Source organism: Pezoporus flaviventris, unplaced genomic scaffold (assembly GCF_033815535.1).
Source record: "Pezoporus flaviventris isolate CSIRO_AGI_PZ_B2104156 unplaced genomic scaffold, CSIRO_AGI_Pfla_v1 ptg000737l, whole genome shotgun sequence".
Lineage (NCBI taxonomy): Eukaryota > Metazoa > Chordata > Aves > Psittaciformes > Psittacidae > Pezoporus > Pezoporus flaviventris.
Window position 1 is genome coordinate 880 of NW_026893282.1, and position 20,761 is coordinate 21,640.

A 20,761-nucleotide genomic window follows, 5' to 3' on the forward strand; every position below is an offset into this window, starting at 1 on the left:
TGGGGCTGCTCCATGGGGTGTCAATGGGGCTGCTCCATGGGGTATCAATGCGGCTGCTCCATGGGGTATCAATGTGGCTGCTCCATGGGGTGTCCGTGGGGCTGCTCCATGGGTTATCAATGCGGCTGCTCCATGGGGTATCAATGTGGCTGCTCCATGGGGTGTCCGTGGGGCCGGTCCATGGGGTATCAATGGGGCTGCTCCATGGGGTGTCAATGGGGCTGCTCCATGGGGTGTCCGTGGGGCCGGTCCATGGGGTGCTTGGGTCTAACGGGGCCCTTGCAGCTGGAGGAGACGCTGCAGCTGCGGGCAGAGAGCCGCCAGGGCAGCCTGCGGGGGGACAGCCTGCGCGGCACCAGCATCTGCTCGGCCATGGTGAGCACCGGGGTCCATGGGGGGGGGGGACACACGGGACTTTGGGGTCCACGCGTGTGACCCCCGTCCCGTCCCCACGCGCAGAGCGAGGAGCCCGAGGGCCGCAGTTACTCCACGCTCTCGACCGTGCGGGAGATCGAAACGCAGACCGAGGTCCCTGCGGCGCCGGCGGGGAAGGAGCCCAAGGACGAGGAGGAGGAAGGCGGCGGCGGCCCCGGCGGCGACGACCCCATCAAGCAAGCCATGACCCACTTCGTGCAGGAGAACGGCATGCTCCAAGCCAAGCCCACCACCAACGGCATCTACATCAACGGCCGCGGGCACCTCGTGTGAGCCGCTGCCCATGGAGGTTGTTGGGGGGGGGGGACGGGGGGACGGACACCCCCCCGCCATGGGGCACAGGGTGAGGGACACGCTCCGTGCGCACCCCCTGCCTGCGGGCACAGCGCCGGGGGGCGAGGAGGTGACGGCGGCACCGGACAACCCCCCCCCCCCCCCCCCCCCCGGGTGTGGGGACACCCCAAGGACAGGGGCAGGAGCCCCCCAACAACCCCCCCCCCCCCCCCAAGCCCCCCATCGGACTCTGGGCCGGTTCCTGCTTTGCAGGCGGCACTTGGGGGGCTTCCGTCCCCTCTCCCCTTCCCCCCCCTCAAAAACCCGGACCCCCCAACGCACACCCCCACTCCCCCCCCCCCCCCACCCCACAGAACCCCCCTTGGCAGCCCCCGCTGGGGCCCCCCATGCGTGGGGCTGGTGATGGGGGTCCCCGGGACGCGTGTCCCCGTGTACAGACCCTGTATAGGACGGGGCCCCCCCCCGCTGCTGCGGCCCCGCTTGTAAATAAACCCCTGCGGGCCTTGGGACCCCGTGTCCGACGCGTGTGCGAGGATGGGCACGCGAGCACGTGTGAGCGTGCACGAGCGTGTGCACGTATGGCACAAGCACGCTCAAGTGTGGCACAAGCGTGCAAACATGGCACCAGTGTGCACAAGCATGGGCATGTATGGCACAAGCACGCTCAAGTGTGGCACAAGCGTGCAAACATGGCACAAGCGTGCACAAGCATGTGAATGTATGGCACAAGCACGCTCAAGTGTGGCACAAGCGTGCAAACATATGGCACAAGCGTGCACAAGCATGTGCACGTATGGCACAAGCACGCTCAAGTGTGGCACAAGCGTGCAAACATGGCACAAGCGTGCACAAGCATGTGCACGTATGGCACAAGCACGCTCAAGTGTGGCACAAGCGTGCAAACATGGCACAAGCGTGCACAAGCATGTGCATGTATGGCACAAGCACGCTCAAGTGTGGCACAAGCGTGCAAACATGGCACAAGCGTGCACAAGCATGTGCATGTATGGCACAAGCACGCTCAAGTGTGGCACAAGCGTGCAAACATGGCACAAGCGTGCACAAGCATGTGCATGTATGGCACAAGCACGCTCAAGTGTGGCACAAGCGTGCAAACATGGCACAAGCGTGCACAAGCATGTGCATGTATGGCACAAGCATGCTCAAGTGTGGCACAAGCGTGCAAACATATGGCACAAGCGTGCACAAGCGTGTGCACGTATGGCACAAGCATGAATAAGCGTGCACATGTATGACACCAGCATGCACAAGCGTGTGCACGTATGGCACAAGCACGCACAAGCATGCACATATATGACAGAGGCATGCATAAGTGTGCGCACGTATGGAACAAGCACGCACAAGCATGTGGACGTATGGCACAAGCATGCACACATATGGCAGAGGCGTGCATAAGTGTGCGCACGTATGGCACAAGCATGTGCGAGCATGTGGACGTATGGTACAAGCAAGCACACGTATGGCAGAGGCGTGCGTAAGCGTGCGCACGTATGGCACAAGCACGCACAAGCATGCACACGTATGGCACAAGCATGCGCGAGCATGTGGACGTATGGCACAAGCATGCACATGTATGGCCGAGGTGTGCATAAGCGTGCGCATGTATGGCAAAAGCATGCACAAGCGTACACACGTGTGGCATAGGCGTGCATAAGCGTGTGCACGTACAGCACAAGCATGAATAAGCGTGCGCACATATGACAGGAGCATGCACAAGCATGCACATGTATGGCATAGGCGTGCATAAGCGTGCGCACGTACAGCACAAGCATGAATAAGCGTGCGCACATATGACAGGAGCATGCACAAGCGTGCACACGTATGGCACAAGCACAAATAAGCGTGCACACATATGGAACAATCATGAATAAGCGTGCGCACGTATGACACAAGCATGAATAAGCGTGCACACATATGGCACAAGCATGAATAAGCATGCGCACGTATGACACGAGCACGCACAAGCGTGCACACGTATGGCACAAGCGTGCTCTGCACATGGCCCCGGTGCACGAGGAGCAGGAGCACACGGAACCCACACGGGTGCCCCAGAGCGTGCACGAGCACCACGGCAAGGGCACCCAAGTGTTCGTGTGTGTGTGCATGAGCACCGGTGCTGGTGCAAACACAAGCGTTGGCGTGCGCTGGTGAGCATTGGTGCACACAACATTTGTGATTGTTGGTGTACACGCAACGTTGGTGCTCGCCGATGATTGCTGGTGCACACACAATGTTGGTGCTCATTGGTGAGTGTTGGTGCACCCACGACACTGGTGCACACACAAGCGTTGGTGAACATTGGTGCACACACAGCTCTCTGGTGAGCGTTGGTGCACACATGACACTGGTGCACACACAAGCGTTGGTGAACATTGGTGCACACGCAACTCTCTGGTGAGCATTGGTGCACACACAGCTCTCCGGTGAGCGTTGGTGCACACATGACACTGGTGCACACACAAGCGTTGGTGAACATTGGTGCACACGCAACTCTCTGGTGAGCATTGGTGCACACACAGCTCTCCGGTGAGCGTTGGTGCACACATGACACTGGTGCACACACAAGCGTTGGTGAACATTGGTGCACACACAGCTCTCCGCTGAGCGTTGGTGCACACATGACACTGGTGCACACACAAGCGTTGGCGCTCGCTGGTGATCACTGGTGCACTCACAAGGTTGGTGCTCATTGGTGCTCATTGGTGCACTCAACGTTGGTGTTCGCTGGTGATCATTGGTGCACTCACAAGGTTGGTGCTCACTGGTGATCATTCATGCACACACAAGTGTTGGTGCTCACTGGTGCACCCGCAACGTTGGTACTCACTGGTGATCATCGGTGCACTCACAACATTGGTGCTCACTGGTGCTCATTGGTGCACTCACAACGTTGGTGCTCATCGGTGCACCCGCAACGTTGGTGCTCGCTGGTGATCATGCACACACAAGCGTTGGTGCTTGCTGGTGATCATTGGTGCACCCGCAACGTTGGTGCTCGCTGGTGATCACTGGTGCACTCACAGTGTTGGTGCTCACTGGTGATCATTGGTGCACTCACAACGGTGGTGCTCATCCGTGCCCTCGCAACGTTGGTGCTCACTGATGCACCCACAACGTCGGTGCTCGCTGGTGCTCATTGGTGCACTCACAACGTCGGTGCTCACTGGTGCTCATTGGTGCACTCACAACGTTGGTGCTCACTGGTGCTCATTGGTGCCCTCACAACGTTGGTGCTCACTGGTGCTCATTGGTGCCCTCACAACGTCGGTGCTCACTGGTGCACCCGCAACGTTGGTGCTCACTGGTGCTCATTGGTGCACTCACAACGTCGGTGCTCACTGGTGCTCATTGGTGCCCTCACAACGTCGGTGCTCACTGGTGCACCCGCAACGTTGGTGCTCACTGGTGCTCATTGGTGCACTCACAACGTCGGTGCTCACTGGTGCTCATTGGTGCACTCACAACGTCGGTGCTCACTGGTGCTCATTGGTGCACTCACAACGTTGGTACTCACTGGTGCTCATTGGTGCACTCACAACGTTGGTGCTCACTGGTGCTCATTGGTGCCCTCACAACGTTGGTGCTCACTGGTGCTCATTGGTGCCCTCACAACGTTGGTGCTCACTGGTGCTCATTGGTGCACTCACAACGTTGGTGCTCACTGGTGCTCATTGGTGCCCTCACAACGTCGGTGCTCACTGGTGCACCCGCAACGTTGGTGCTCACTGGTGCTCATTGGTGCACTCACAACGTCGGTGCTCACTGGTGCTCATTGGTGCACTCACAACGTCGGTGCTCACTGGTGCTCACTGGTGCACTCACAACGTTGGTGCTCACTGGTGCTCACTGGTGCACTCACAACGTTGGTGCTCGCTGGTGCTCATTGGTGCACTCACAACGTCGGTGCTCACTGGTGCTCATTGGTGCACTCACAACGTTGGTGCTCGCTGGTGCTCATTGGTGCACTCACAACGTCGGTGCTCGCTGGTGCTCGTTGCCTGCGGTTTGGAGGTGCCGGCAGCAGGAAGCGCTTCGCGGGCGGCCGCCACCTTCCTGCTGCGCCCCGGAGCCAGCAGAGGCCTCGCGGCTCCCCCGGCCCCGGCACTTCCTCCCTAGGGCTCTTCCGCCCGCTGCGCCCCGGGCGCGGTGCCGGTGCCGGCCATGGGCAGGGGTTGATCGCAGCCATGTCGCGGCACAAGGCGAGGCGCAAGGGCGGTGCCCGCGAGCGGGTCTTCGGCTGCGACCTCCTGCAGCTGCTGCAGCGCTCGGGGCAGGACGGTGAGCGCGGGGGCACCGGGGGTGCCGGGGCTGGGTCTCGCCGCGGTTGCGTCACCGGTGCCGCAATCGGGCTCTTCCGGTGAGGGCCCCCTCTGAGGTTCGGGGGTCCCAGAGTGGTCCAGGGTGGGCCAAGGATGGGGATGGGGGCTTTGAGGGGTGATGGGGCCTGGTGCTCGCCCCCCCCCCAGTGCCGCAGGTGCTGAGGAGCTGCACGGAGTTCGTGGAGCAGCACGGGGTGGTGGATGGGATCTACCGGCTCTCCGGGGTGTCCTCCAACATCCAGCGGCTGCGGTGAGCGGGGCCGGAGGGGATGGGGATGGCGATGGAGCGGGTGGAGAAAGGATGGAGATGATGGAGACAAGAGTGGAGGGGATGGAGACAATGGAGACAGGGAGAGATGGGATGGAGAGGATGGGGACAGGAGTGGAGGGGATGGAGCTGGAGCAGTTGGGATGGAGATGATGCAGCAAGGATGGAGCTGGAGACAAGGGTGGATGGGATGGAGATGATGGAGAAATCATGGAGACGATGGAGACAGGAACAGGAGCAGATGGGATGGAGCTGGAGCAGTTGGGATGGCGATAAGGGAGAAAGGATGGAGATAAAGGGATGGAGATCAGATGGAGCCGGGACGGAGCTGGAGACTGGACTGGGTCAAACAGAAGGAAGATGGGAATGGGATGGAGACAGGAGCTGGAAGGAGGGAGATGGGGACACGGGACCACATGGGGTGCTGGTGGGATGAGACACGAGGAAGCGGGAATGCAGTGGGAGGGCGATGGGGATGGGGCCAGCTCAGGAGCCAACCCAGCTCCATCCCCGTGGCTCGCCCCTCCCATCCCGCAGCCCCGGCTCCAGCCCTTCCCCTCCTTCCTCCTCCCTGTTCAATTCTCGTTTCCTTCCCACCCCTATCGGCTCCAGGGGTTGCACTTTTCCCCTTTCCTCACACTGGCGCATCCCCCCTGCCCGCAAGGGCCCCGACGGCCCATAGCCCCAGTGTCCCCAGCATCCCCTGCACCCCAGTGTCCCCAGCATCCCCTGCATCCGCAGTGTCCCCAGCATCCCCTGCACCCCAGTGTCCCCAGCATCCCCTGCACCCCAGTGTCCCCAGCATCCCCTGCATCCGCAGTGTCCCCAGCATCCCCTGCATCCGCAGTGTCCCCAGCATCCCCAGTGTCCCCAGCATCCCCAGTGTCCCCAGCATCCCCTGCATCCCCAGTGTCCCCAGCATCCCCAGTGTCCCCAGCATCCTCTGTATCCCCAGTGTCCCCAGCATCCCCTGCATCCCCAGCATCCCCTGCATCCCCAGTGTCCCCAGCATCCCCTGCATCCCCAGTGTCCCCAGCATCCCCTGCATCCCCAGTGTCCCCAGCATCCCATGTCCCCAGCATCCCGTGTCCCCAGCATTACGTGTCCCCAGCATCCCCTGCATTCCCAGTGTCCCCAGCATCCCCTGCATCCACAGTGTTCCCAGCATCCCCTGCCCCTGCCATGCCCCATCCCCAGCATCCCCCAGTCCCCACCATTCCCAATGTGCTCCCATTCCCAGCATCCCCCCGTGTCACCAAGGCCCTGTCTGACCAACCCTCCCCATTGCCAGCCCATCGGGGCTGTGTCTGCTCCCCAGCAACCACAACAGCCCTTGGGACACCCCAGGGATGCCCCAGTGCAGCCAGAGAGGGGGATCCCCTCATCCCCATCCCATTCCCATCTATCCTGGCTTCAGCAGTAGCTGAAACCCATCCCATCCTATTACCATGGCAACCGCATCCCCATCCCACCCCATCCCCATCCCATTCCATTCCCAACCCATTCCCATCCCCATGCCATCCTATCCCCATCCCATTCCCATTCCATCCCCGTTCCCATTCCATCCCCATCCCCATCACAATCCTATCCCCATCCCATCCCCATCCCATTCCCTTCCCATTCCCATCCCCATCCCATCCCCATTCCCCTTCCATCCCCATTCCCATCCCCATCACAATCCTATCCCCATCCCATCCCATCCCATCCCATTCGCATCCTATCCCCATCCCATTCCCATCCCCATCCCAATCCTATCCCCATCCCATTCCCATCCCCATCCCAATCCTATCCCCATCCCATTCCCACCCCATCCCATTCCCATCCCACCCCATTCCCATCCCATCCTATCCCCATTCCCTTCCCATCCCACCCCATCCACATCCCCATCCCATCCTATCCCCATTCCCTTCCCATCCCACCCCATCCACATCCCCATCCCACCCCATCCCCATCCCATTCCCATTCCATTCCCACCCCATCCCATTCCCATCCCACCCCCATTCCCATCCCATCCTCCTCCCCATCCTATCCCCGTTCCCTTCCCATCCCACCCTATCCCCATCCCATCCCATCCCCATCCCCATCCCATTCCCACCCCATCCCATTCCCATCCCACCCCATTCCCATCCCATCCTCCTCCCCATCCTATCCCCGTTCCCTTCCCATCCCACCCTATCCCCATCCCACCCCATTCCCATCCCCATCCCACCGCAGGCAGGAGTTCGAGAGCGAGCGCTGCCCCGACCTGCGCAGGGACGTTTACCTGCAGGACATCCACTGCGTGAGCTCCCTGTGCAAAGCCTACTGCCGGGAGCTGCCCAACCCGCTCCTCACCTACCAGCTCTACCACAAGTTCGCTGTGAGCACCGGTCCCCGGTCCCCGTCCCCGTCCCCGCCCCGCTCGGTCACCTCCACAGCGGGGGCCGGCGCTCGGTCACCCGCTCCCGGTGCCCAGCAGGATGCCGTGGCCATCCAGATGGAGGAAGCGCGCCTGGTGAAGATCAAGGAGGTGCTGAAGGAGCTGCCCGGGCCTCACTATAGGTAAAGGTGGGGGGGGACACACACAATGGGGTGTGTGGGGGGGACGGGACGGACACGCGGTGGCACCCATGGGTGCCGCTGTCCCTGACTCCCCCGGTGCCGCAGGACCCTGGAGTTCCTGATGCGGCACCTCCTGCGCATGGCGGCCCACAGCAGCCGGACCAACATGCACGCCAGGAACCTGGCCATCGTGTGGGCCCCCAACCTGCTGCGGTGAGCGGGGGGACAGGGCACGGGCACGGGGCATGGGGGGGACAAGGGGGGGTGACCCCCGAGGACGTGACAGGTCCAAGGACATCGAGGCGTCGGGCTTCAACGGCACCGCGGCGTTCATGGAGGTGCGCGTCCAGTCCATCGTGGTGGAGTTCATCCTCACCCACGTGGAGCAGCTCTTCGGGGACGCTCCCCTCCGAGGTACGGCCTATGGGGCAAATAGGGGGTGGCGGCGTTGGGGGGTACCTTAACACCCCATTGTGATGGCAGCAGGAGCCGAGAGCCCCCGCCGGTCCCTGCTGCTGGCCGGGGGGGGGCAGCCGCCGCCACCGTACCACGTCCCGGCGGCGCTGAGCCAGGGCGATGGCCCCCCCCCGATCCGGCCCTACCACACCATCATCGAGCTCAGCGACCACAGGTGGGAGCCGGCGCCCGGGGGGGGGACACCCCTGTCCTTGTGCGCACCCCCGTGTGCTTGTGCACCCCCCCCGTGTACTCGTGCACCCCCATATCCTCATGCACCCCATATCCTCATGCACCCCCCCATATCCTCATGCACCCCCCCATATCCTCATGCACCCCCATATCCTCATGCACCCCCTATCCTCATGCACCCCCTGTCCTCGTGCACCCCATATCCTCATGCACCCCGATATCCTCATGCACCCCCATATCCTCATGCACCCCCATATCCTCATGCACCCCCTGTCCTCGTGCACCCCATATCCTCATGCACCCCCATATCCTCATGCACCCCATATCCTCATGCACCCCCCCATATCCTCATGCACCCCCTATCCTCATGCACCCCCTGTCCTCGTGCACCCCATATCCTCATGCACCCCGATATCCTCATGCACCCCCATATCCTCATGCACCCCATATCCTCATGCACCCCCTGTCCTCGTGCACCCCATATCCTCATGCACCCCCATATCCTCATGCACCCCATATCCTCATGCACCCCCTGTCCTCGTGCACCCCCATATCCTCATGCACCCCATATCCTCATGCACCCCCTATCCTCATGTACCCCATATCCTCATGCACCCCCTGTCCTCGTGCACCCCATATCCTCGTGCACCCCATATCCTCATGCACCCCATATCCTCGTGCACCCCCATATCCTCATGCACCCCCATATCCTCATGCACCCCCTATCCTCATGCACCCCATATCCTCATGCACCCCCTGTCCTCATGCACCCCCATATCCTCATGCACCCCCATATCCTCGTGCACCCCATATCCTCATGCACCCCCATATCCTCATGCAACCCCTATCCTCATGCACCCCCATATCCTCATGCACCCCCATATCCTCATGCACCCCCATGTCCTCATGCACCCCCCCATATCCTCGTGCACCCCCATATCCTCGTGCACCCCCATATCCTCATGCACCCCCATGTCCTCATGCACCCCCCATATCCTCGTGCACCCCCATATCCTCATGCACCCCCATGTCCTCATGCACCCCCCCATATCCTCGTGCACCCCCATATCCTCATGCACCCCCATATCCTCATGCACCCCCCCATATCCTCGTGCACCCCCATATCCTCATGCACCCCCATATCCTCATGCACCCCCATGTCCTCATGCACCCCATATCCTCATGCACCCCCTGTCCTTGTGCACCCCATATCCTCGTGCACCCCCTATCCTCATGCACCCCCCCATATCCTCATGCACCCCCATGTCCTCATGCACCCCCATGTCCTCATGCACCCCATATCCTCATGCACCCCCCCATATCCTCATGCACCCCATATCCTCATGCACCCCCTGTCCTCGTGCACCCCCTATCCTCATGCACCCCCCCATATCCTCATGCACCCCCATGTCCTCATGCACCCCCCCATATCCTCGTGCACCCCCATATCCTCATGCACCCCCTGTCCTCATGCACCCCACATCCTCCCGCAGGAGGAAGGGCTCCCTCAAGGCCAGGAAGTGGAGATCCATTTTCCACCTCGGCCGCTCCAGCCACGAGGCCAAGCGCAAGGCGAAGGCGCTGGAGGAGCGAGGTGGGGCCCGACGCTGCCCCCAGGAGGGGGGACCCCACGGCTCGGGGTCACGTCCCCACATGTGGGGCTCGGGGACATCCCCGCTCCCTTCCTCACCCCAGAGGACAAGGGCGGCGCGAGGAGCCTGCGCCCGGCCAAGAGCATGGACTCGCTCAGCGCCCTCCCCGCCGGCAGCCATGGTGAGAGGGTGGGGGGGTGGGAGGGGGTGACTGGGATGGGGTGGGGATGGGATAGAATGGGACAGGATGGGATGGAATTGAGTGGGATGGGGTGGGATGGGGTGGGGTGGGGTAGGACAGAATGGGATGGGTGGGATGGGGTGGGAGAGGGTGGGGGTGTGGGGATGGGGGGGGGTGGGAGGGGGTGACTGGGATGGGGTGGGGTGGGATAGATGGGACAGGATGGGATGAGGTGGGATGGAATTGAGTGGGATGGGGTGGGATGGGATGGGGTGGGGTAGGACAGGGTGGGGGTGTGGGGATCGGGGGGGTGGGAGAGGGTGGCTGGGATGGGATGGGGTGGGATAGAATGGGACAGGATGGGATGAGGTGGGATGGAATTGAGTGGGATGGGATTGGTAGGACAGGATGGGGTGGGAGAGGGTGGGGATGTGGGGATAGGGGGGGTGGGAGGGGGTGACTGGGATGGGGTGGGATAGAATGGGACAGGATGGGATGGGGTGGGAGAGGGTGGGAGAGGGTGGGGGTGTGGGGATGGGGGGGTGGGAGGGGGTGACTGGGATGGGATGAGGTGGGATGGAATTGAGTGGGATGGGGTGGGATGGGATGGGACAGGATGGGATGGGTGGGATGGGAAAGGGTGACTGGGATGGGATGGGGTGGGACAGGATGGGATGGGGTGCAATGAGATGGGGTGGGATGGGAAAGGGTGACTGGGATGGGATGGGGTAGGACAGGATGGGATGAGATGGGATGGGGTGGGACAGGATGGGATGGGATGGGGTGCAATGAGGTGGGGTGGGATGGGAAAGGGTGACTGGGATGGGACAGGATGGGATGAGGTGGGATGAGATGGGATGGGGTGGGATGGAATTGAGTGGGTTGGGGTAGGATGGGATGAGATGGGATGGGGTGGGATGGGGTGGGGTGGCCTGGGGTGCAATGACATGGGGTGGGATGGGAAAGGGTGACTGGGATGGGATGGAGTGGGATAGAATGGGATGGGATGCAATGGGATGGTGTGGTATGGGATGGGGTGGATGGGATGCGATGGGATGGGGATGGGATGCAATGGGATGGGACGGGACGGGATGCAATGGGATGGGATGGGGTGGATGGGACGGGACGGCATGGACGGGATGCAATGGGATGGGATGGGGCGGGATGCAATGGGATGGGGATGGGATGGGGCGGGATGCAATGGGATGGCATGGGGTGGATGGGACGGGACGGCATGGACGGGATGCAATGGGATGGGGCGGGATGCAATGGGATGGGGTGGATGGGATGCAATGGGATGGGGATGGGATGGGACGGGATGCAATGGGATGGGGTGGGATGGGATGGGACGGGATGGGATGGGGTGGACGAGCACCCGCAGAGCCCGCCCGCGCCCCCCAGGCGCAGGGGACCCTTGTCCGGAGGAGCCGCCCCCGGGGAAGCCTCCGCAGCGCCGGGAAAGCTTCGACGCGTGCCCGGTGCCGCCGGGGCGCTGCCGGGAGTCGGGCGAGGGCCGAGAGGAGCCCCCGGAGCAGCCGCAGGGCGAGGGCAGCGCCCACTCAGAGCCCAGCACCCCCCGGGCAGGGCGCAGCCGAGCCCCGAGGGCCGCCGGGGTCCACATCTCGGTGCCCTTGTCCGTCACCGTCCCCCTGCACATCGCAGCCAACCTGTCCCGCCTGAACCGGGGGCTGCCCTGCCCGGCCCCGGCCACCGGCGCCCTCGCTCCGCAGCCGGATGCCGGCGGGGATGCTCCGGAGCCGGGGTCCCCGTCCCCGCGGCCCGGAGCCGCCTCTCCATGGAGCTCCGGGATTCCTTCGCCTTCCTGGATAGCCCCGAGCCCTGGCTGGAGGGTGCCGGGGATGGGGAGCAGGGGGAGCGGGAGCTGCCGCCGGGCACGGCGGGTGAGGGCGAGGGGATGGCGGCCAGCGAGGACGGGATGGAGAGCGGGTGCATGAACGTGAGCTCCAGCGGGGCGGGAACGGGGCGGGAGTGGGGAGGGACAGCCCCTGGGATGGGATGGGGGAGGCATGGGGGGATGGAAGGGACAGGGATGGGATGGACACAGCGGGGGATAGAGATGTGATGGAGGGGATGGGAATGGGAATGGGATGGAAGGGACGGGGATGGGATGGACACAGTGGGGAGAGAGGTGTGATGGAGGGGATGGGAATTGGATGGGACAAGTGAAAGCATGAGCAGAACAGGGATTGGATAGGATGGACACGGTAGGGATGGAAGAGACAAGGATGGGATGCAGATGGCAGTGATGGGATGGAGGGGATGGGGATGCAAGGGACAGGGTAAAGATGGAGGGGATTGGGATAGGATGGAGGGGGCAGGGATGGGATTGGCAGTGAGGATGGAGGCATAGGGATGGCATGGAAGGGATACGCATGCGAGGGAGGGAATGGGAATTGGATGGAAAGGACAGGGATGAGCATGAAGAGGGATGGAGGGAACAGGGATGGAATGGCAGTGACATGGATGGGATGGAGCAGACAAGGATGGGCACGGACCGGACGCGATGGGCTGGAAGGGGCAGGGATGCAAAGGGGTCCCTGGTGTCACCCTCGCCCTGCCCCTGTCTCCCGGTCCCAGCCGGGGGAGCCGCCGGCGGAGCCGCCCTGCAGCTACTTGTCCATCGAGGAGTGCATGGACGAGATGTTCTTCATGGCGCCCGACGACACCGACTCGGACGAGACGTTCCTGAGCGCCCACGACGACCTCAGCCCCTTGCGGCCAGCGCTGGAGCCCCCCGGGAGCCCGGTACCGACCCGAGCCGCAGAGGATGCTCCGGGGGCCGGGGACGGTGCCAGGACTGACCCCGGCCGCGCGGGACCGGGGCCGGACGCATCGGATGAAGCCATCGAAGAGGCCGGAGCCGGCCCCGCTCCCAGCGCCCCGGGGGAGCCCGGGGAAGGGGAACCGCCCCCGGTGCCTCCATCCCCGCCGCCGGAGGGCAGCGCGGGGCCGAGCCGGCCGGAGCCGTCGGTGCTTCCCGAACCCGCGGCCGTGCTGCGCTTGGCCACGCGGGCCGCGCCGGTGCTGCAGGCCCGCTCCGTGCCCGTCGTGCCCCCCAAGCCGCAGTTCGCCACGGTGCCACCGGGCCCGGCCGAGGAGGCAGCGGCGGCCTCACCGGAGAGGCCGCTCCTTGGCCCCGGCCCCGCGTTGAGGCGGGCGGGCTGGCGGGCCCGGGCCAGCGTGTCCCTGGACGCGGAGCTGCCGTCGGGCCGGGCCCCGGTGCGCCGGATCCAGACGTACTGCGGCGGGGAACCGGGAATGGCCGCTCCGGTGCCCGTGGAGCCGGGGGGGAACCGGGCAGGCCCCCGGAGCGGCGGAGAGCGGGGCCGCGGGGCAATAAAGGCGCTGGGCTTTGTCTACCGCTGCGGCCTCCTTCAGCACAACATGGCGGCGTGGGGCTGCCGGTGGCGAGCGGAGAGGGGAAGGGGGGGGGGGGGTGGTGGCCGGGATGCACCGGGAGCATCCCCGGTTCGCCCGGGGCTGAAGGAGACCGGGGGGGTGCCCGTCTCCAAGATGGCGCCGCCCTCACTCAAGATGGCGGCGGGGGTGGAAGCCGCTGAAGCTTCGCCGTCTAAGATGGCGGCCGCGCGCGCTGAGATGGCGCCGTGCCCGGCCCCAAGATGGCGGCGGCGGAGGCGTGAAGCGGGGGGGAGGCGGAGTGAGGGTGTGGGCACCGGAGCCGCTTCCGCCCGGGCCTGCGATGGCGGCGCCGCGGCACCGTGCGCATGTGCGGGGCTCCATGGCGAGACAAGGGGCCGAGCGCGCGCAGGGCGGCCCGGCGCGGACAGGTACCGGGAGAGGGGGGGGGGAACGGGAGGGGGGGCACCGGTACCGGGAGCGGGACCGCGCCGGGAACGGGACGGGACGGGAGGGGCAGGGCCGGGCAGGGCCGACACCGCCTTCGCCGCCCGCGGAGCCGCGGGGCCGGGCCCTGCCGCGGGGAGGACCGAGGCCCAGCCGAGGCCCAGCGCTGCCGCCGGGCCGCGTCCCCCCCCCCGCTCCGGGCTCCCGGTCCCGGGTCCCGCCGCCCCCCCCCGGGGCCCTGTCACCGTTCCCCGCAGCCCCCCCCGCGCCTGTCACGGCTGCCCCCGGCCCTGACACCCGGTTTTGGGCCCCGGTGAGGGCCGGAGCCGAGCGCTGGGCCCGGGGGCGTGCCGCGGGGATCAAGCCGGGGGGGGCGCGGTGCGGGACCCCCGCTCCCGGCGCCACAACCGGGACAAAGGAACGGGGGTCGCGGCGGGAGGGGCGGAACCGGGGGCACGGGGGGTGCCAGTGACAGCGGGAGGAGGATGGGGGTGAAGGGGCGGCCCCGGCTCAGCCCCCTCTGCCCCTGCAGGGCTGTGAAGCCGGAGCCTCCTCTGCGTCTGCCCCGCGGATGCCCGTCGGAGCGGAGCGATGAAGGGGTGAGATGGGGACCGGGGCGGGGGTGTGCATGGGGTGGGATGTGGGGTACCCAGCGATGGCGTATGGGGTCCTCAGTAATGGGTATGGGGGGTACCCAGTGATGGGGTATGGGGTCCTCAATGATGGGCTATGGGGTGCTCAATAATGGGCTATGGGGGTTCCCAGTGATGGGGTATGGGGTTCTCAATAATGGGTTAGGGGGTATCCCCAGCGATGGGCTGTGGAGTCCTATTGATGGGCTATGGGGTGCTCAATAATGGGCTATGGGGTCCCCAGTGATGGGGTATGGGGGGATCCCCAGCGATGGGCTGTGGGGCCTTCAATAATGAGTATGGGGGGATCCCCAGCGATGGGCTATGAGGTCCTCAATAATGGGCTATGGGGGGATCCCTAGCGATGGGCTATGGGGTCCTCAATAATGGGTATGGGGGGATCCCCAGCTATGGGGTATGGGGTCCTCAATAATGGGTTAGGGGGGATCCCCAGTGATAGGCTGTGGGGTCCTCAATGATAGGCTATGGGGGTCCCCAGCAATGGGCTATGGGGTCCACAATAATGGGTTAGGGGAGATCCCCAGCTATGGGCTATGGGGTCCTCTATACTGGGCTATGGGGGGTCCCCAGCAATGGGCTATGGGGTCCTCAATCATGGGTTAGGGGGGATCCCCAGCTATGGGGTATGGGGTCCTCAATAATGGGCTGTGGGGTCCCCAACAATGGGCTGCGGGGGATCCCCAGCGATGGGCTGTGGGGTCCTCAATAATGGGCTATGAGGAGATCCCCAGCTATGGGATATGGGGTCCTCAATGATGCGCTGTGGGGGTCCCCAGTGATGTGTTATGGGGTCCCCAATAATGGGCTATGGGGGGTCCCCAGTGATGGGCTGTGGGGTTCTTTGTAATGGGCTATGGGGGATCCCCAGTGATGGGGTATGGGGGGATCCCCAGCGATGGGCTATGGGGTCCTCAATAATGGGTTAGGGGGATCCCCAGCAATGGGCTATAGGGTCCTCAATAATGGGTTAGGGGGGAACCCCAGTGATGGGCTATTGGGTCCCCAGTAATCGGTTATGGGGGGTCCCCAGCGATGGGCTGTGGGGTTCTTAGTAGTGGGCTATGGGGATCCCCAGTGATGGGGTATGAGGGGTCCCCAGCAATGGGCTATGGGGTCCTCAATAATGGGTTAAGGGGGATCCCCAGCGATAAGCTATGTGTTCCCCAGTAATGGGTTATGGGGGTCCCCAGCGATGGGCTATTGGGTCCCCAGTAATCGGCTATGGGGGTCTCCAGCCATGGGCTGTGGGGTCCCCAGCAATGAGCTATGGGGTCTCCAGCAATGGGCTATGGGGTCCTTAGTAATGGGCTATGGGGGATCCCCAGTGATGGGGTATGGGGGTCCCTGACCCGTTGCTCCTCTCCTTGCAGGCAGCAGAAAGCAGCCGAGACGGAAGAGGGAACGGTGCAGATCCAGGAAGGTGAGTGGGGACCCCCTGTGGGCTATGGGGTGGGGGCTATGGGGTGGGGGCTGTTTAGGGCTGCGGCTGCCCTGGTTTAGCACTGGCCATGCCCAGTTTAGCACCAGCAAGTGGCTGGAGGCGTTTAACACCAGGCCCTGTCCTTGCCCCTGCTAGAGAAGGGAATAGCGCTGAGCCCCTCAGCATCACAGGGACCTTTGGCCTTGGCCCTTTCCCTGGCATGGGGCAGAATCATGGAATGATTTGGGATAAAGGGACCTTAAGGCTCCTCCGGCTCCAACCGCTGCCACGGGCAGGGCCGCCTTCCACCGGAGCACCTTGCTCCAAGGCCCTGTGTCCAACCTGGCCTTGAGCACTGCCAGGGCCGGAGCATCCCCATTCCTCGGATACCCTGTGCCAGTGCCTCCCTAAACCTTCTTCTTGCCTTAAGGTGCAGTGGCCACAGGGGAGGATCCCACCAGCGTCGCCATTGCCAGCATCCAGTCTGCAGCCACCTTCCCCGACCCCAACATCAAGTATGTGTTTCGCACGGAGAACGGCGGCACGCAGGTACCGGCACCGGGAGCACCGGGGTGGGGGGCCCGGTGGCACCGGCCGGTCCCTGCAGCCCCACGCTCTCCATAGGTGATGTATAGGGTGATCCAAGTGGCTGATGGGCAGCTGGACGGGCAGACGGAGGGCACCAGCGCCATCAGCGGCTACCCCGCCACCCAGTCCATGACACAGGTGGGTGCCGGTGATGGTGAGCGCGGCGGGGAGCGTCTCCGGCGCCCTGTCCCACCGCGGCACCGCTGCGGCTCCCCCGTTGCAGGCCGTCATCCAGGGCGCCTTCACGAGCGAGGATGCGGTGGAGACGGAGGCCACGGCCACCGAGACCCATTACACCTACTTCCCCACCACGGCCGTGGCCGACACCAGCACCTCGGCCGGCGCGGGCACCACGGCCACCGCCGTCGTCACCACGCAGAACTCGGAGGCCCTCCTAGGGCAGCCCACCCCTACGGGTACGGTGTGGGGTGTCCAGGGTGGGGGTCGTGGCCCGGTTCGGGCTGCTCCTCGCCTCACCCCGTGGCCCTTTGGGTCCTTCAGGGCAGTTCTTTGTGATGATGTCGCCGCAGGAGGTGCTGCAGGGGGGCCCGCAGAGGTCCATCGCCCCCCGGGCCCACCCTTACTCCCCGTGAGTACCGGATCTGCCCCCAAATCTGCCCCCCCCTCCACCCCGGAATCCTTCACGGATCCCCTGGCACGTGGCTGGGGGATGCTCCGGCGCTTACGGAGCGGGCTGGATCACCCCGATCCATCCCCCCATGCCGGCATGGGGAGGGCTGGGATGGAGCCGGATCCTCACCGGGATCACCAGGACCGACGCCGCCGGTGTTCCCCCAGGAAGTCGGAGGCACCACGAGCCACCCGGGATGAGAAGCGCCGGGCACAGCACAACGAAGGTACCGGCAGCGGGATGGGGGGAGCATCCCGTGTCCGGTGCGGGATGGAGGGATCCGGTGCGGGAGAACAGCCAGCCCCGGCTCCCGATTCCTGGATGGAAAAGCTCTAAGGAGACACCCCAAAGCTCTTGTTAAAACCTTCTTTGGGGAGCCTCGAGGCCACCCTAAAAGAGGCTGATTTGACCCCAACCGGGCCCATTCTGCCCCCCCCTGGCGACTGGGTCCAGCACAACAGGGGACAGTGACCCCCAGCCCAGCCAGAGGGGGGGCTGGTATGGGGTATGGGGAGGGGGGGGGGTGTCTCAGGGCCCTGCTGCCCCCCAACCCCTCTGTGCCCCCCGGCAGTGGAGCGCCGGCGCAGGGACAAGATCAACAACTGGATCGTGCAGCTCTCCAAGATCATCCCCGATTGCTCCATGGAGAACACCAAGTCAGGGCAGGTCCGGACCCCCCCTTCCCTCCACGGAGGCACAGTGGGGCTCGGGGTGGGCTCTATGGGGTACCGGTGCCCCCCCCCCTCCCCCTCCCTAATTCACCCCTATGTATCCCCAATCCCCAGAGCAAGGGGGGGATCCCTGTCCCAAAGCCTGCGACTACATCCAGGAGCTGCGGCAGAGCAACCACCGCCTCTCTGAGGAGCTGCAGGGCCTCGACCAGCTCCAGATGGACAACGAGGTCTTGCGGCAGCAGGTGAGGAATGGTGTGGGGTAGGGATTTAGGTTCCCTATACCCAACGTGGGGGGGTGGGTCCATCTTGTCCTGACCCCCCTTTCCCATGGGTACCCCATCCCGGTGCCAGGTCGAGGACCTCAAGAACAAGGAACCTGATCCTGCGGGCGCAGCTCCGCCAGCACGGCGTCGAGATCGTCATCAAGAACGACACACCACTGACGGACAGCGGGGACGGGGTGGGGGGGACACACGGGGGACACCTCCCCCCCCCCGCGACCCACAACTCCCCCTCCCCCCCCCCTTCCCCCCCCCCAGTGTGACATGAGGACCCCCCTTTGGTTTGTGTTCCCCTCTCCCCCTGTGCCCCCCCCCTCCCCATAAACTTCATGTGCCCCACAGACCCCCCCCCCGCGCTTCGTGCACACGCTCTCGGCCAGGCGGGCGCCGGCCCTCCCCCTCCAGTGCCCCCCCAAACTTCCCCCCTCCCCCCCCCAAGCACTGCCTGCCCCCCCTCCCCCCCCCCGCCTGCGCCCGTGATGTCCCCGTCCCCCCTCCCCCCATGGGACACCCCCTCCCGGGGTGGTGTTGGGGGTCCCCGGGGTCCGTGTGTCCCCTCCCCCACCTCCCGCTGCGGCTGCCCCGCCCCCACCCCCCCCCAACCCCCCATCCCCCCCTCCCCTCCCCCCGGGGCCAGACGGGTTTTTTTTTAAACTCTGAATTTAACGAAAAAAAAACAAACAAACAAAAAAAAACACCCAAGAAAACAAAAAAAAGGCAAAAAAATAAATAAAAATAGTGATTTGTTTTTCAGAGCCCGCCGCTCATTCCCCGCCCCCCCCAGCACCCATGGAGCCCACCACAGCACCCGTGGAGCCCTCCATAGCACCCATGGAGCCCACCACAGCACCCATGAAGCCCTCCATAGCACCCGTGGAGCTCTCCATAGCACCAGTGGAGCTCTCCATAGCACCCATGAAGCCCTCCATAGCACCCATGGAGCCCTCCATAGCACCCGTGGAGCCCTCCATAGCACCCGTGGAGCTCTCCATAGCACCCATGAAGCCCTCCATAGCACCCATGAAGCCCTCCATAGCACCCATGGAGCCCACCACAGCACCCATGGAGCCCTCCATAGCACCCGTGGAGCCCTCCATAGCACCCGTGGAGCCCTCCATAGCACCCATGAAGCCCTCCATAGCACCCATGGAGCCCACCACAGCACCCATGGAGCCCTCCATAGCACCCGTGGAGCCCTCCATAGCACCCGTGGAGCCCTCCATAGCACCCATGGAGCTCTCCATAGCACCCATAGAGCCCTCCATAGCACCCATGGAACTCTCCGTAGCACCCATGGAGCTCTCCATAGCACCCGTGGAGCTCTCCATAGCACCCATGGAGCCCTCCATGGCACCCATGGGATCCTTGGGCATGGGGGGACCCCCCCCTTTCCCCTGGGGATACCGGAAGGTGCTGGAATTAGGGGGGGGGGCACCGGGAGCCCCGGGAGGCGCTCGGGGTCTGAAGAGGCCGCAGGCCCCGTCGCCATGGTAACGCCCTGGTGTCCCCGCCCGAGGGCCCCGGCGACGGACGCAACGCGCTCCCATTGGCCAGAAGTTAAAGAGCGCTTTCTGATTGGCCAGCAGGTTTTGCCCCGCCCAATCCTTTTTCACACCTGTCTCTCGCACGGCCTCTTCTCCCCAGCCAATCAAATCAGAGGTTTGGGGCCGAGCCTTCTTGTTATTGGTTGCGGGCCGCGTCCGCTCTTGGCTCTGACAGGAGGCCCAGCCAATGGCCGATGGGGTGAGAGGCGGGGCTCCGCAGCACCTGGTGGAGGGGCGGCACCCGGTTGGTCCAGCCCCTCGGGGAGGGGCGGGGCCGCACCTGGGCGGGGCGGGGCCGCACCTGGCGCGGGCGAGGCGGCGGCGATGGCGGCAGCGGCGGGGGGCGGCCCCGGGCCCTGGCTCCTGCTCCTCGGGGCGGCCGGTGAGTGCCGGGGGGGACGGGGACCACGAGGTGACCGGACAATGGCCGCGGGCCTCCGGTACCGGGGGTATTGTGGGGGGGGGGTGGCCGGTACCGGGGGTTCGGGGGTATTGGGGGTATTGGGGGGGGGGGTGTCTGAGGCCTGGTAACGGGGTCTGGTAACGGGGTCTTGTGGAGCCCTCCCGCCCCGGTGGAGCCCCGTTAGGGCGCAGGGGGCACGGCGGCACCGCCCCGTTGTTTATGGTTTGTGGTTGGGTTTATGGGCGATAAAGAACTTTGTCACCGGGAACCGCAGCGTGGGGCGGGGGGGGACGGGGGACACCAGCACCGGGTGAAGACCCAAAGGAACCGGGCGAGGGCTGAGCCGGTGCCGCTCCCAGCGACACGCGGGGGGTTCGGGGTAGCGGGGATTCGCTGTACCGGGGGGTTCGAGGTTATCGGGGGGTTCGAGGTTATCGGGGGGT

At 64.6% G+C, this 20,761-nt stretch overlaps 3 protein-coding genes across 3 annotated transcripts; all 3 read left to right on the forward strand.

The window, feature by feature from the left end:
* Positions 1 to 252: 252 nt before the first annotated feature.
* Positions 253 to 732, forward strand: LOC133264287 (nectin-4-like). The gene is made up of 2 exons (XM_061444238.1): positions 253 to 375; positions 460 to 732. Exons 1-2 carry the CDS (start codon positions 253 to 255, stop codon positions 706 to 708), a joined length of 372 nt encoding a protein of 123 aa, XP_061300222.1. The 3' UTR covers positions 709 to 732.
* Positions 733 to 4,748: 4,016 nt separating this feature from the next.
* LOC133264286 (rho GTPase-activating protein 30-like) lies at positions 4,749 to 13,023 on the forward strand. The gene is made up of 11 exons (XM_061444237.1): positions 4,749 to 5,028; positions 5,217 to 5,319; positions 7,552 to 7,696; positions 7,796 to 7,878; positions 7,984 to 8,091; positions 8,165 to 8,292; positions 8,362 to 8,509; positions 10,020 to 10,120; positions 10,222 to 10,299; positions 11,701 to 12,256; positions 12,898 to 13,023. The coding sequence occupies exons 1-10, from the start codon at positions 4,935 to 4,937 to the stop codon at positions 12,252 to 12,254; spliced, it is 1,542 nt and encodes a 513-aa protein (XP_061300221.1). The 5' UTR covers positions 4,749 to 4,934; the 3' UTR covers positions 12,255 to 12,256; positions 12,898 to 13,023.
* A 965-nt stretch (positions 13,024 to 13,988) lies between these two features.
* On the forward strand, positions 13,989 to 20,632 carry LOC133264282 (upstream stimulatory factor 1-like). The gene is made up of 13 exons (XM_061444232.1): positions 13,989 to 14,108; positions 14,657 to 14,723; positions 16,148 to 16,197; positions 16,628 to 16,746; positions 16,822 to 16,923; positions 17,009 to 17,201; positions 17,287 to 17,374; positions 17,584 to 17,642; positions 17,988 to 18,110; positions 18,202 to 18,349; positions 18,442 to 18,550; positions 20,091 to 20,297; positions 20,570 to 20,632. Exons 2-13 carry the CDS (start codon positions 14,716 to 14,718, stop codon positions 20,630 to 20,632), a joined length of 1,269 nt encoding a protein of 422 aa, XP_061300216.1. The 5' UTR covers positions 13,989 to 14,108; positions 14,657 to 14,715.
* Positions 20,633 to 20,761: the final 129 nt, after the last annotated feature.